Source organism: Salarias fasciatus, chromosome 17 (assembly GCF_902148845.1).
Source record: "Salarias fasciatus chromosome 17, fSalaFa1.1, whole genome shotgun sequence".
Lineage (NCBI taxonomy): Eukaryota > Metazoa > Chordata > Actinopteri > Blenniiformes > Blenniidae > Salarias > Salarias fasciatus.
In genome coordinates this window covers 4,374,101-4,387,869 of record NC_043761.1, presented here as the reverse complement: position 1 = coordinate 4,387,869, position 13,769 = coordinate 4,374,101, and the positions used below count along the sequence as shown (strand labels likewise).

The 13,769-nt window shown below is 48.3% G+C and overlaps 2 protein-coding genes across 4 annotated transcripts in view; both read left to right on the top strand.

Moving 5' to 3' along the window:
- Positions 1-3,245, top strand: part of btbd11a (BTB (POZ) domain containing 11a) — a 157,121-nt gene extending 153,876 nt beyond the window's left edge. For all 3 annotated transcript variants that reach the window (XM_030113832.1, XM_030113831.1, XM_030113833.1), the window contains 5 exons: positions 357-459; positions 535-616; positions 1,223-1,291; positions 1,426-1,539; positions 1,624-3,245. In XM_030113832.1, the coding sequence (XP_029969692.1) occupies positions 357-459; positions 535-616; positions 1,223-1,291; positions 1,426-1,539; positions 1,624-1,866 (611 nt within the window). In that variant the 3' untranslated portion in view covers positions 1,867-3,245. The remainder of the gene's footprint in view (positions 1-356; positions 460-534; positions 617-1,222; positions 1,292-1,425; positions 1,540-1,623) is intronic.
- A 2,612-nt stretch (positions 3,246-5,857) lies between these two features.
- LOC115404489 (zinc finger protein 14-like) lies at positions 5,858-12,456 on the top strand. The gene is made up of 7 exons (XM_030113830.1): positions 5,858-6,192; positions 7,618-7,820; positions 8,448-8,549; positions 8,633-8,728; positions 8,839-8,949; positions 9,474-9,597; positions 9,683-12,456. Exons 1-7 carry the CDS (start codon positions 6,165-6,167, stop codon positions 12,334-12,336), a joined length of 3,318 nt encoding a protein of 1,105 aa, XP_029969690.1. The 5' UTR covers positions 5,858-6,164; the 3' UTR covers positions 12,337-12,456.
- The last annotated feature ends 1,313 nt before the right edge of the window (positions 12,457-13,769 follow it).

Sequence of the window (13,769 nt, the reverse complement as noted above, 5' to 3'; positions counted from 1 at the left end):
TATTTTTAAGTGATTTTAACGTTTTTAGACGTTATAGTTTTTTTTTTGCCATCTTTTGGAGTCGTGTTAACAGTTTTCTTTGAGGCTGTTTTGGTCCCGGGAGCCGTAAAAACTGTTCCATTCCTTTTTATCTACGTAGTTTTAACAGTTGTAACTCCTTCTGTTTTTCGAAATGCTTCCGTCTCTTCTCGTTTGATTTCTGCCCTCATTCTGCTCTGATAACAGCAGCCAGTTATTTTCTGTTTCCTGAGATCACAGTGTGTGTGTGTGTGTGTGTGTGTGTGTGTGTGTGTGTGTGTGTGTTTGTGTGTGTGTGTGTGTGTGTGTGTGTGTGTGTGTGTGTGTGTCTCTTTCAGATCCACACTTCTTGAACAACAAGGAGATGTCGGACGTGACCTTCCTGGTGGAGGGAAAACCTTTTTATGCACATAAAGTGTTGCTGTTCACAGCTTCGCCCAGGTTTGACCCAGACCGCTTTATTCCCCTCCATCAGCCGAAGACGAGCTTCATCGTCACATTTCTGCTTTTCTTCAGGTTCAAGTCGCTCCTGCAGAACCGGCCGGCGGCCGAAAACACCTGCATCGAGATCAGCCACGTCAAGTACAACATTTTCCACGTAAGAAGGAGAACGCCGCTCTCACTGACCTGCTTTTCCCGGAGCGCAGCGCTGCTGAGTCATGCTCAGCCCGAGTCCTGTTCAGTCTTGCTCAGTGGTGAATCTTGCTGAATGCTGCAAAATGCCGAATCGCGTTGAATCCCGCCGAGTCATTGAATCACATTGAAGTCCTCCATTTTCCATGCGAGGACGCCACTTTCACACGTTCATCTGCTGTTCTCAGTGAGGGATCTGCTGAATTGCGCTAAATCGTGCTAAATGTTGGATCAAGACATTTGAATTGAATTGTGCTGAATCGTGGTAAACACTGAGTCATTCTGATTGGAGCCGAGTCATGCCAAATGCTGGATCAAGCTGAACCGTGTTCACCAACGGTGAATTGTGCTGAGTCATCTGCTAAGTCATGCTAAGTTTTGCTGAGCCGCGCGAAACATGAATCACGTTGAATCATGTTTACTTGTGAACTGAGCTGAGTCAAGCTAAACGCTGAATCGTGTTGGCTTGTGGTAAATCACGCTGAATAATGCTAAACCTTGAATAATGCTGAGTCATACCGAATAATGCTGAGTCATGCCGAATAATGCTGAGTCATGCTCTGTTCTGCAGCTGGTCATGCAGTATCTGTACTGCGGAGGCACCGAGTCGCTGCACATCCGGAACACTGAAGTGATGGAGGTGAGCCATCACCGCCGCCCGCCGCGTCCCCGGAGATAGCTAGCTAGCTAGCTAGCTAGCAGGGACGTTAGCGTGTTCCACTCCGCCGTCCTGCGTCTCACTGCGTCCCGTCTCCTCGTGTCTGTCCCCCGAAGCTCCTGTCCGCCGCCAAGTTCTTCCAGCTGGAGGCGCTCCAGAGACACTGCGAGATCATCTGCTCCAAGAACATCACCACGGAGACGTGCGTGGACCTGTACAAGCACGCCAAGGTGGGCGCCGCCGCGCTGTTTCAGTGAGATGACGTGTGAAAGGATGTGTGTTGAACCCCCGTCCGTCCGTCCCCGTCTCTGCAGTTCCTGGGGGCCTCGGAGCTCACGGCCTTCATCGAGGGCTACTTCCTGAAGAACATGGTGCTGCTGATCGAGCTGGACGGCTTCAAGCAGCTGCTGTACGAGCCGCCGCCGCCGCCGCCGTCGCCCGACAGCCCCGCCTCCAGCCCGGGCGTCTGCTCCGACATCCTGCTGGACCTGGAGAAGACCCTGGCCACGCGCATCCACTCCATCCACCTCTCCACCTCCAAGGGCTCGGTGGTGTGACCCCCCTGGCTCCGCCCCCCCCCCCGTCATCCCCGCCCCCCGCCGCCGTCCCTTTAACTCCACCGGGAGGATTCGTAGAAAAACAGCATCTCTTAGACCTGAACCCTCTGACTGTGTTTCACGTAGGAAACGTGCATGAGCTCCACACCGTAGACTCCTCCCCCCCCCCGCCCGTCCTCCCTCCACCCCTCCCCCACCGCTTCACCCTCCCGCCCTCCGCCCGGACGCGGCAGCAGACGCTTCGCTCCGGGTCCAGAGTAATAACGACGAGTAGCAGAGCCAGCGGGACTCCGGCTCGGATCACTGTGTTCCTCAAACTGTGTGCAGAAGCCAAACACCTTCCTCATCCTCCTCATCGTCACAGGAACTTCCAGAGGGAGGGAGCGCCCCCCCCCCCCCCCCCCCCCCGCCGCCCGCCACGCCGCCGCCCGCCCTGCACACCCTTATTTCTTTCTTTCTTTCTCTCTCCTGCATGAAACCCCTGCGTGTAAATACAGAGCCCTGCTGCTTCGTTTTTTTTAAACCGGTGTACAGTCGTCTCCGCACTGGCTCGGCTCGCCGCCCGCTCTGAATGTGACCTCCGACCCCCCGCCCACCCCTCCGCCCGCCGTGCGTCCTGCTCCTGCATGTTTTAATCGGTTTCCTCCCGTTTTAGATGAGAGTCGACGCGTCTGACTGAAGGATTTTAGATTTTTAAACCGAGAGCTTCAACGCTTCCGAACAGACCTTCACTTATTTCTTCTTTTAATTTATCTTTTTACTAAATAGAAGTGTTTTAAAGGACAGAGGTGGACCTGCACACTCTCAGTCTGGAAAACACACGAGCGTTCAAAAGAAGCAACTTGACCATCATTTTGCACGTTTTACAAATTCCAGTGCAAAAAAAAATCTGTAACCGGCATCAACCTGTAATTTTACCCATTTTCAGTTTCCTTCCTGAAAATATAAAGTATTTCGATTCTGTTCTGTTCTCTTAGACACATTTTACTTATTCTTATGACAGCATTTCATATTTTATTGAGAAAAAAAAAAATTCCTTTTTTGTCAAAATTTTAGAAATCGAGAGAATTTATTTATTTTATTTTTTTAAAGACACAAAGTATAAAAAGCCAGATCGAGGAAGAACTCTCCAAAAACTTGAATTTATGTTGCCTGATCGTCACAGTAGGTTCTCCTGAAGTGGGTAAAATCTGCAGCTTTTGATTTTGCAATTTCAGCTCAGGTCCAGTGAAAAGACGAAGAATCTGGATTAAAAAAAAGTAGATTTCCGTGCCGACAGTGTGCAGTAATCCGCCCACCAGCTGAGCTTCTCGGGTCCGAGGCTTTAAAAAAAAAAAAAAAACCCATTTCATGAACGTAACAGTGCAACAAAATCCAAATATCTTCAGATCGGGTCTTTTTTGTTCTGTCGTCCTCATACTGAGTGTCTTATCAGGAAAGAAGAGTTTGAAAAAACCGTAGCAACACTGAGAAGAGATCAGACCTTCAGCTTTGGGCCCTCGAACAGAAACTGAGTTCTGTAAATACAGAGAAAGAAACAGAGAACTTATCCTGACGCTTTATTTTCTTACCTACACACATAGCAGCAGATGTTTTATTTTACATCCCACAGATATTTTGTTTTACAAAAGAGACAAAAAAAAAAGATTATATAAAAAAGATGCTTTAAAGTATAAAATCAAAGCAATATTTTCATCAGATTGTGTTTGAGCTGCAGGATACATGTGGAGAGAAGAATCGTTTGACTTTAGATTTTTGTTTTTGTCAACGTTTAACAGGCCACTCATGGAAATATTATTTCAAAGTTAAAGCCCAGAATACCAAAATGGTATATGTGTGCGGATTATGTGCCACTTATTTGGAATAAAATGGGTCAAAATTGTTAAAATTAACCAAAATTATACATATTTTTTTAAATTCTAGCAGCTAAAATGTTTCCACTTAGTAACAAAATGTGTTAAAATGACCACAATCTCAAAATAAAATGTGTCGAACTGTCAAATTTAGCTAAATTACTCACATTCAACCAATGTTTTTCACCTTTAAAATCCAATAGTAAGTAATAAAATGCATTGAAAAGAGCTAAATTGACCTGAATTATGCAAATTTGACTAATTAGTTGCTAAAAATTCTTCAGTTTGTAACAAAACGTGTTTAGTTGGCCAAAATTGCACATATTTTACTATTTTTGGTCCCAAAAAAATCCACTGTTCATCATTAAAAAGCTTTGAAAAGTGTGAAATTGTCCTCAAGGAATAAAATGTTGTGATTTGTCGTCCATAAATTTTTTATTAAACATTCAAAAAAGTTGTTCAAAATGTGTTAAAATGACCAAAATTCAGCACATTTGACCAAATCAAAAAGCTGAAAATCTTCTAATTAGTAATAAAATGTGTCAAATTGACCAAAATTACAAGTTTTTAACATTTATTGCACCAAGAAAATCACTAGTAATGAAATATGTTAAAGCTTAAATTCACTAATTTTCATCAATTTTAGTGCCACAAATTTCTCTCATAAGTAATGAAATCATTGAAAATTGTGAAAGTTGAAAAAAATACACAAATATGACCTTTTTTTACAGCATAAAATAGAACAAAATACTTCAAAAGTTCTTTGAGCAATAAAAAAAAAGAAGTGTTGGGAAGTTTAAAATTCATCAAAATGATGCGAACGTTTCTAATTTCAGTGCCCCGAGATCCTCGAATTAGTCATAAAATGTGTTTATAAGTGTCAAATTGATCAGAAGTAAAGACGTTTGTTCTTTTCGAGCACCTCAGACTTCTCTGAATGGTGGAACTTTCTGCCACTGCTGACTCCACCATGTCGGGTTAAACCGTCTTCTCTGACTGCTGCTGATTTCCGGTTGGTGTTCTGACGGCGTCGACCCGTCCTGACCCCCCTCCCCAGTCCTCTCACCCCCTCTGAATGAACTGTGGGGGTTTTTAATGTGAATTTTCCAGATGCAAAGCGTTTCTGTCTGCCAGGAGGTGAAAAGGTTCAAAATGATGTCAAAGCACTGCCGGTGCCAGAGTTCCTGTAGCCTCGCTGCTGGCGGCCCCCCCGGACCGGACCTCTGGGGCTCGGTGGGGTTGTTTCATGTGGTTAACGTGCTCTGTTACCCCCCCCCCCCCCCCCCCCCCCCCCCCGACCCCCCCCCCCCCCCCCCCCACTTGGTTTGCCTGCGTATTCGTTCCCGGTAATAAAAACCACATTTCTCCTTCGACAGGTGGAAACGTGCATGGAGGGGGAGGGGGAGGGGGGGGGGGGGGGGGGGGGGGGTACTTTTGCTAAATCTTTTGATTTCTTTTCCTTTCTTTGATGAGAACATGTATATTGTACAAAATATATAAATATATAAATATATATAAATATAAATTATACATGGTGTGAGAAGCAAGGATGTGGAGGAACGTTACACTCGTGATCCGGTTTCTGTCGTTCCATGACATGCTTTTGTGGACAGCTAATAAAAAGACCACACTTTAAATCACTTGCTTGGTTTTTTTTAATGATTTTTTTATTGATTATCTACACACAGACAATAAGACTTGCAATTCAAACTCCTATTTAGCATCTTCAGGTTCACAGCTTGGCTACCAGCCAGTTGGAATAAATGACAATTATCTTTAACAATGTATGAGATTGTTATGGGAAAAGATCATTTCAGCTCGAAAAACAGTGTTAAATCTTTAAATTAACAACATAACCTAATTTGCAGCACTCAGAAGGTAGAGATTACACAACATGCAACAGAGATCAATACATTTAGAGGTTTTAAATTTTATCTGAAACATAATATATTTGATATACTGATTTTTAGTGTCTTGGTAGAGTTTTAATTTTAAAAAATTCACAAAATAGCCTTTCATTTCGAGGGAAATGGAAGAGGAAGTGGGTTAAATCAGCTGAAGTATTTGTCTGCAGTTTCTCAAACGACCACCAGAGGTCTCTGTACAGTGGCGCTGCTTCCTGTTCGCCCACCGTTTAGCAGGAGAGAAGAAGAAAGGTTTGTTTTCCTTGCGGAGCTTGCTCGACTTGAATAAATGATCAAACCGCGGCCTCGCTGTCTCTAATAATAACAAAAGGGGCGATTTTTGCAGCGCGTACGAGCGCACACTGACCCGTAAGAGACCGCTGCGGGAAGCTGGGGGAACTTAAGTACGCCTGCGCATTCCGAGGAGCATATCGAGCCGCCCTTCCTCCCCGCCAGCTTGCACCGCAGGGTCGAGCGGACGTCGACTCACAACGACCCCGTGTTGGGTTTTCTCGCTCGATTTAAAACTTTCCAGAGCGATATGGAGAGCCCGCATCGCACTGAAAACGGTAAGCCGACAGCAAGTCAAATACACCCACAACTGGGAGAGTTATGGGATTTTCTATTTCGGTGTGTGCGTCTGATTTTGAACATGGCGTACCCCGCTCTGAGATGGCGGTGGCTTTGTGCTGCTGCGTTACAGGAGCGGGGAGACGACGCGTGTTATCAGACGGGGATTAACGGAGTTAACCAGCACTCACTCCTGCTGATTACTCATTGCAAAAATCCTTTGACGCCGCTGACAGGAGCTGCTAACCTGCTGCGTATGTTAGCATAAATTAGCTCCAACCGCTGTCAAGATGATGCATTCACGGGCTTCATCCAAAACTGCACTTGAACACGTAAGACAATATTAGCGGATGAGAAGCAAACCACCGTGAAAACTGAGCAGTTCATACGTCTAACACAATAAATCGCGACGTTAAACTATCAGGAACGAATGAATTTTACATAACTGAGGAGCGTGCGGTGCCACATCTACCAGTCTGACGCGGTGCTTATCTGGTAGCCCCCGATTCCGACACTCTGGTAAGAGCCTGAAGGCATCACGCAGTTCTCCTGGTGGAGGCGGTGGTGCGTTCATGGACCGACAGACCTCTTAATCCAGATAAAAAAATAATCCTGCAACCTATTTCAATATTTTATTCATTATATACCTTTATATACCATTCTCAGATAATTGTAAGGAAATGTCAGTAGTTTATTCTCAATAACAGTGCTTTATATAGGATGAAATGTTTAAAATATTTTTATGTATTAGTATTAATACATGAATGTATTATTTTTCTCTCCATAGTTTAGCATTAAATAAGTAAATACATTCTAAACATGACAATAATGTTGGAGACACTTTGTCTCAAAAGTCATTTTTAATTTCTTATGTGAAAGTGGGCTTACTTATGTCATTATCAACAATGGTTTATTATAATAAAAATACTATAAATATAATGAAATCAGGTGAAAATACATTTTGGTTGGAAACAGCTATATCTGTGTTAAAGTAATTGTTTCCTTTCAACATATTCTATTGCTTTATTTATTTCTGCATTTATTTGTCTTTTTTATGACTAATTGAACGTAAAAATGCAGAAATTAATGATGGAATAAAGAAATATTCATTTTCTTATTCATTTAAGCCTCATGTAGTTTATCTGTTTAAATGTTTCATTTTTTAATTTGAAGAAGCTTTTTGGGGGGAATATCAACATTTGTTTTCCATTAACGGATTAAATCTTAATAATTCTGGCAAATGATGACAACTCCAGCTTCTTCTTAATTTGAGGTGCTTTGTTTTGTGTGTGTTGCCGTACATAAACGGTCAAATGAAAATATGTCCAGATTACATCAGATTAGTGAGACTGAAGCGTCCGAGTGGAACTGTTTGAATTAGGAGATTAAAATGAGTCTGTTTTCTGCTCGTCCTCCTCGTCCAGACGCTCCTCTGCTGCTGCCGTCCCTCCGCCTCTTCATCCCGCCGCTGCGCCTGGCGTCCGCCGCCATGTGGCACGTGGTGCAGCGCGGCACCGTGCACGACTACGGCCTGGTGGAGGAGTTCATCAGCACCGTCACCGACATCGTGCCCGAGCTGCTGAGCCCCGACCACAAAGCTCAGCTGCTGCTGGGACTCCGAGCTCGAGTGAGAGATTCCCCCTTCTCATCTTATTATTGATCATTAGTATTGATAAGATGAAGAAACGTGCTGCACAGAAAACACGTTTAGAAGAAAAATGCCTTTTAATAGATATTCAAACTGTAAATATTTAAGTGAGATGAACAAAATTAAGAACTTGTCCTGATGGAAACAAAAGCATCTGCTGGAAACTGACCGGAAATTATTCAAAGAAGAGAAATTGGACTGATTTTATTGTTTAGTGTAAAATATCTTAAAGCACAAAGACATGTTATCTGCATATTTCATTATTTCAAGTTCTGGACAGCTTTATCACATGTTCACCTGATGTGAAGCAGCCCTAACACACACACACACACACACACACACACACACACACACACACACACACACACACACACACACACCTCCCTCCAAGACAAACACGATCTTTCACTTTATTTACTCACAGTATCGACACAGATTAACGATATTAACTTCATTTTCCATCTGAATTCCATCCTAAATATCTCCTAAAGAATATTTTCAGGCATTTTCTTTTCTTTAAACTTTACGAAGACACTGAAAACCAACTCGTATCAGAACCGATGAGCTGAAGAAGCAGAAAATCCTGATCTGCTGTTGGGGTTTCAGGTGGTTCTGGAGCTGTGCCGCTCGGCACCCGTCCAGGAGGCGGAGGCCATCGAGGCCCACCTGGAGCGGATCAAGAGCCTGATTTCCACCTGGGCGGCTCAGGTGAGCTCCGCCCCCCCCCCCCCAGACGCCCGGCCGCTCTCCCAGGGCTGCGTCTTCAGTCTCTGCTCCTCCTGTCGTTTCAGCCGTGTTTCGCCGATGTCGACTTTCCAGAATCCAACTTCACCGATCAGGTGGAGCTGCTGCTGAAGGACCCCGAGGAGAAGGAGAAGTTCTTCCAGGTGCGGAGGATCTCCATCGACACCGGGACAGAGCAGCTCTGAGAGTTCAGAGTTTATTGAACGGGACGGGAGCACAGAGACGTCCTCAACCGCCTCTTCTCTCCTCGCAGGACGTTTTCCCCACAGACTTCGGACCCGACTATGACGGCGCTCTGCAGGTCCTGATGTTGGACTTCCTGTCCAGACTGGAGAAGCTCTTTCCTGTTCCGGACATTCAGCAGGTATCACAAATCTAAAAATCCGACTTCTCAGTCAAGCCTCAGCTGAGAACAAGAACATTTAGGTTTCTCTGTGTTTCTGTCGACTTTTCCCAGGTAAAATCAAGACAAAACAATTTAGTCCGTTATTAATGAATATTTGACCAGCAGGAACATACTATGGATACTGACACAGGTTTATACTTGAAAAGCGACACTCATGTTTTTTTAATCTATGTGCCTTTTCATTTCCTACTGAAATTTATTCAGGTCACTTATCTACTTATAGTTAATAAAAAATACTTGTTTACTGTATTTGTGGGTGCAGAAACTGATTTTATGCACTTTCACATGTTTTCTTTTAGTGAATATTTGTAAATGTTTTGATATTCTGGCTTGAAAAGAGGCAGTTTTCTAGTTGGAAGCCGATGTCTGCTTTCTCGAAATGACACTTTGAAAGCTGATCCCTCAGATTCATACCAGATAAACCGTCATACCTGGAAGTCCCGCTCAGCGTGACGTCGGTGTTTTGCCCCCCGTGTGTCCAGACGGCGTCCATGCTGAGCGCCGTTCCCGCCGCGCTGGAGGAGTGCGCTCACTCGGTGCCCGACCCGCAGCACCTGCGGACGGTGCTGCAGTATCACACCACGCTGGGACACTTCGACTTCTTCGGTGAGTCCCGGAACCTCGCCGCTTCCCGCCGGGCCGGCGGCGGAGCGGTCGGAAAAGCTGACCCGCCTCTCGTCGTCCTCCGCAGACGAAACCCAGAGCGTCCCGCCGTCCTTCGGGAACTGCATCCTGTCCTCGCTGTCGCTGCCCCAGCTGGAGAAGGTGGTCATCGACCCGGACCACCTGCAGCAGCTGCAGCCCGGCGCCGAGCAGATCCAGGGCTGCGTGACGGTGCAGCTGGAGGGCGAGACCGTCACGCTGCTGGACTACATCCAGGCCGAGCAGCCGCCCGCTCTGATGGAGGCCGGGGAGATGCAGGAGAGCCAGGTCCACCTGGAGGAGGCCATGGCAGCGCACGAGGAGGAGGAGGAGGAGGAGGAGGAAGGAGACGCCTTGAAGCCGGCGGCGTTTCAGCCTCTGAAGCAGAGCAAGAGGCTCCAGATGAAGATCAAGTCCCTGAAAGAGAAGAAGGAGCTGCTGACGGCGAAGCGGCAGAGGAAGAAATACCCCAACAACAAGACGTGTCCGGTGTGCAGCAAGACCTTCCTGCGAGCCGCCGCCATGCGGCGCCACCAGGAGATCCACGACTCCAACCGGGACCTCAAGTACAAGTGCGAGAGCTGCGACAAGCGCTTCAGGGACCACTACGACATGAACCGGCACAGCATGCGCGTGCACGAGAAGGGCGAGGCGTGCGGCCTCGCCAAGGAGGAGGAGTCCGACGCCGCCTTCCCGGAGCTGCCCGAGGACAAGACGTGCTCGCTGTGCGGGAAGTACTTCGCCCGGCAGGTGGACATGGAGCGGCACATGAAGTCGCACTCGGAGGAGCGGCCGTACAAGTGCTGCTTCTGCCAGAAGAAGTTCAAGAACCCGTACGTCCTGAAGAGGCACCAGAAGGACATCTGCAAGAGCCGGGAGGCGAGGAGGCCGAGGCGGCGGGAGGCGCAGCGGTCCGACCCGCCGCCGCCGCCGCCGCAGCAGCAGCCGCCGCCCGCCGACGTCCCGCCGGACGGGAAGATCTGCCCCGTCTGCAACAGGATGCTCCTCTGCACCGCCGACATCGCCAAGCACCTGCGCTCGCACTCCGAGGAGCGGCCCTTCATCTGCGTCACCTGCGAGAAGGGCTTCAAGTACAAGGACACGCTGAAGAAGCACCAGATCATCCACGGCCACGAGGGCGTCCGCGAGGAGCAGAGGAAGTCCGTGGAGCAGATCCTGGCCGAGGCCGGAGACGCTCCCGACCCGGACCGGCCGGACGGGGATCCGGACGCGCTCGCCGAGACTTCCGAGGCGGCGGCGCTGGCGGCGCTCAGGAAGACCACCAAGGTGTGCCCGGTGTGCTCCAGGGCGTTCGACAGCGTGAAGACCCTGAACAGACACATCCAGTGTCACACGGACGACCGGCCCTACCACTGCGTGCACTGCAAGAAGCGCTTCAAGCACGTGCACGGCCTGAAGAGGCACCAGGTCTACGCCATCTGCCACAAGAAGACCACCCGCTACTTCTGGAGGAAGGAGCTGCGGGGCGGCGGCGGCGGCGGGGGGGCGCCGCCGCCCAGCGAGCCGGCCGATGGCCAGCAGCAGCAGCAGGCGGCGCCGCTCAAGATCCCGGTGTGGTGCTCCAACTGCGGCAAGCACTTCGAGTACCCCGAGGCGCTGAAGGAGCACCAGGAGGACGTCTGCCGCCTGGAGGTGCGCGAGGTCATGAAGTGCGACGACTGCGGCAAGGAGTTCAAGAGCGTCACCATGCTGAAGGTGCACCAGCGCATCCACGACCCGCTCTACTGCAAGGAGTGCGGCAAGATCCTGGCCAACCAGGCCGCCTTCGACCGCCACAAGCTCATGCACCGGCCCATGCAGTGCACCATGTGCGACAAGAGCTTCACGCTGCTGCGCCGCCTGCGGGAGCACTACGAGAAGCAGCACGACTTCGTGGGGCCCTTCCCCTGCGCGCAGTGCGACAAGACCTTCATCCAGCTGTCCTACCTGGCCATCCACCAGCGCATCCACAAGGGCGAGTTCCCCTACGCCTGCGACCTCTGCCCCGAGAAGTTCCGCTCCTCCAACTGCCTGACGGTGCACCAGCGGAAGCACACGGGCGAGAAGCCCTTCCTGTGCTGGCAGTGCGGCAAGTGCTACCGCTCGGCGTCCGAGCTCACCGTGCACATGGGCACGCACTCGGAGGAGCGGCCGTGGGCGTGCACGCAGTGCGACCTGGCCTACCGCACCAAGCTGCAGCTCACCAACCACGTGGAGCAGGTGCACATCGGCGTGCGCTACCCGTGCACCAGCTGCGGCAAGCAGTTCATGAAGGAGACGTCGCTGAAGCGGCACGAGCTCATCCACACCGGCGAGCGGCCGCACCAGTGCACCGTCTGCGGCAAGACCTTCCTCACCGCCAACGAGCTGCGGCTGCACACGCGCTACCACACCGGCGAGCGGCCGTACAAGTGCGAGGTGTGCGGCAAGGCCTTCATCCAGTCGGGCTACCTCAAGTCGCACATGCGCATCCACACCGGGGAGAAGCCCTTCAAGTGCGACGTCTGCGACAAGGGCTTCCGCCTGTCCTACCACATGAAGAAGCACCGGCGGACGCACGCCGGCAAGCCCAAGAGCTTCGCCTGCGAGGAGTGCGGCGCCGCCTTCCTGCAGAAGAAGTCGCTGTGGGAGCACGCGCTCACGCACGACGTGAAAATGGAAACGTCCGCCTTCGCGAACGAAGTCCGGATCGAGTTCCAGTAGGACGTCTCTCCCTACCGTCGCGCGTTTCAGTCGCCGCGTTACGTGTGATTCACGTTGTCTGGACCTGGAATGTATTAAATTCATTTTATAAGTTGGATGTCAAATAAAAAAAAAAATGAATTTTTCAGTGGAGTTGTTTCATTTGCATAATTTACTTAATGTAAAGGTGCAGATGTAGAAGAATAGTGAGCACGATTTGTGTATTTCGGTCTGTAATCCGGTGATGAATTGAAATAGGTGAGGTCGAGTAGTGAGTTCATTCGTTCCGTCAATCACTTTGATTTAAGAGATGAGGGAGATGAAAATGCAGATAAAAGTTACCAGTGAGACGAGGAAGACACTGGAAGAACTCGAATGGATGGAAGAGTGTCCAGACTGATCCGATCGGCTCCAGAGAGATCCCAGACGGGCTGAAGTCATCTGTAAGTATTGAAAGACGCCTGCTTAAAGTGGGATCCTAATGTATCGATCGAAGGTTTGCAGTGTTTCAGTTGAACTCCAAACAGTGAAGCAAGGCAGTGGCAGCATCAGGAGATTCCGCCTCGGCTGGAATAATTCTCAGTGGAACTAACAGCAGGGGGATTCCTGTTGGGTAGCTAGCTACAACTAACAAAAATCAAAACTTTTGAATTTATTAGCTGGTAAATGTCACAAACCTAAAGCAATATATCAGCTTGTCTTTAGCAGTCCTGAGTTAAATATAATGTATTCACGACATACTTGGGGAAAAAAATGTGTATTTTAACCGTCAGCATACAATAAATAGAAGGGGGGTCGATTCCCCCCTGTGTTGTGGGAAGAACAGCTAATTCACTTAAAATGCTGCTTGAAAAATATTGACTATAACCAAAAAAGACGTTTATTTTCTGAATTTCAAAGTGGCTAAAGAACATATTTGTGCAGCTGTAGGCGCATCTCAAAATAAGTGAAGCATTTCACAAACGTTCCTGTAGAATATTCATTTATGACGGAAATCCGTTAATAGTCTCTTTGTGGAAGTCATGAAATCAAATGTCAAACTGTTATTCTGATTCGCCCTTTATTCTTATTTTTATATTATATACAGACATGTAGAAGTAATGGACTCATTCATAAAATTTCAATGGGATTTTTTTTGAGACACACCTGTATTTGATGGAGAAAAAACAACATTCGGTGATTAAACTGTATTAATAGATAATGAATTTCGCGTTTTCATATTTTGTAAACATAATTACCTCACATTATCTTGACATACTATTGAAAATGTGTTTGACATTCGTGTTCTAGGAGCGCCATTTGTTTCAATACTCCTCTCCAACCACCAGGTGGCGGTGTAGTCCTAGTAATAAAGCGGAGGACTGACGTCACAGCGGGACCAGATTAATCCCTGGGTCGTACGTCAACGTCGTCTCCATATTGGACCGGGCAACTTTTCCACGTTCGTAGTGGAA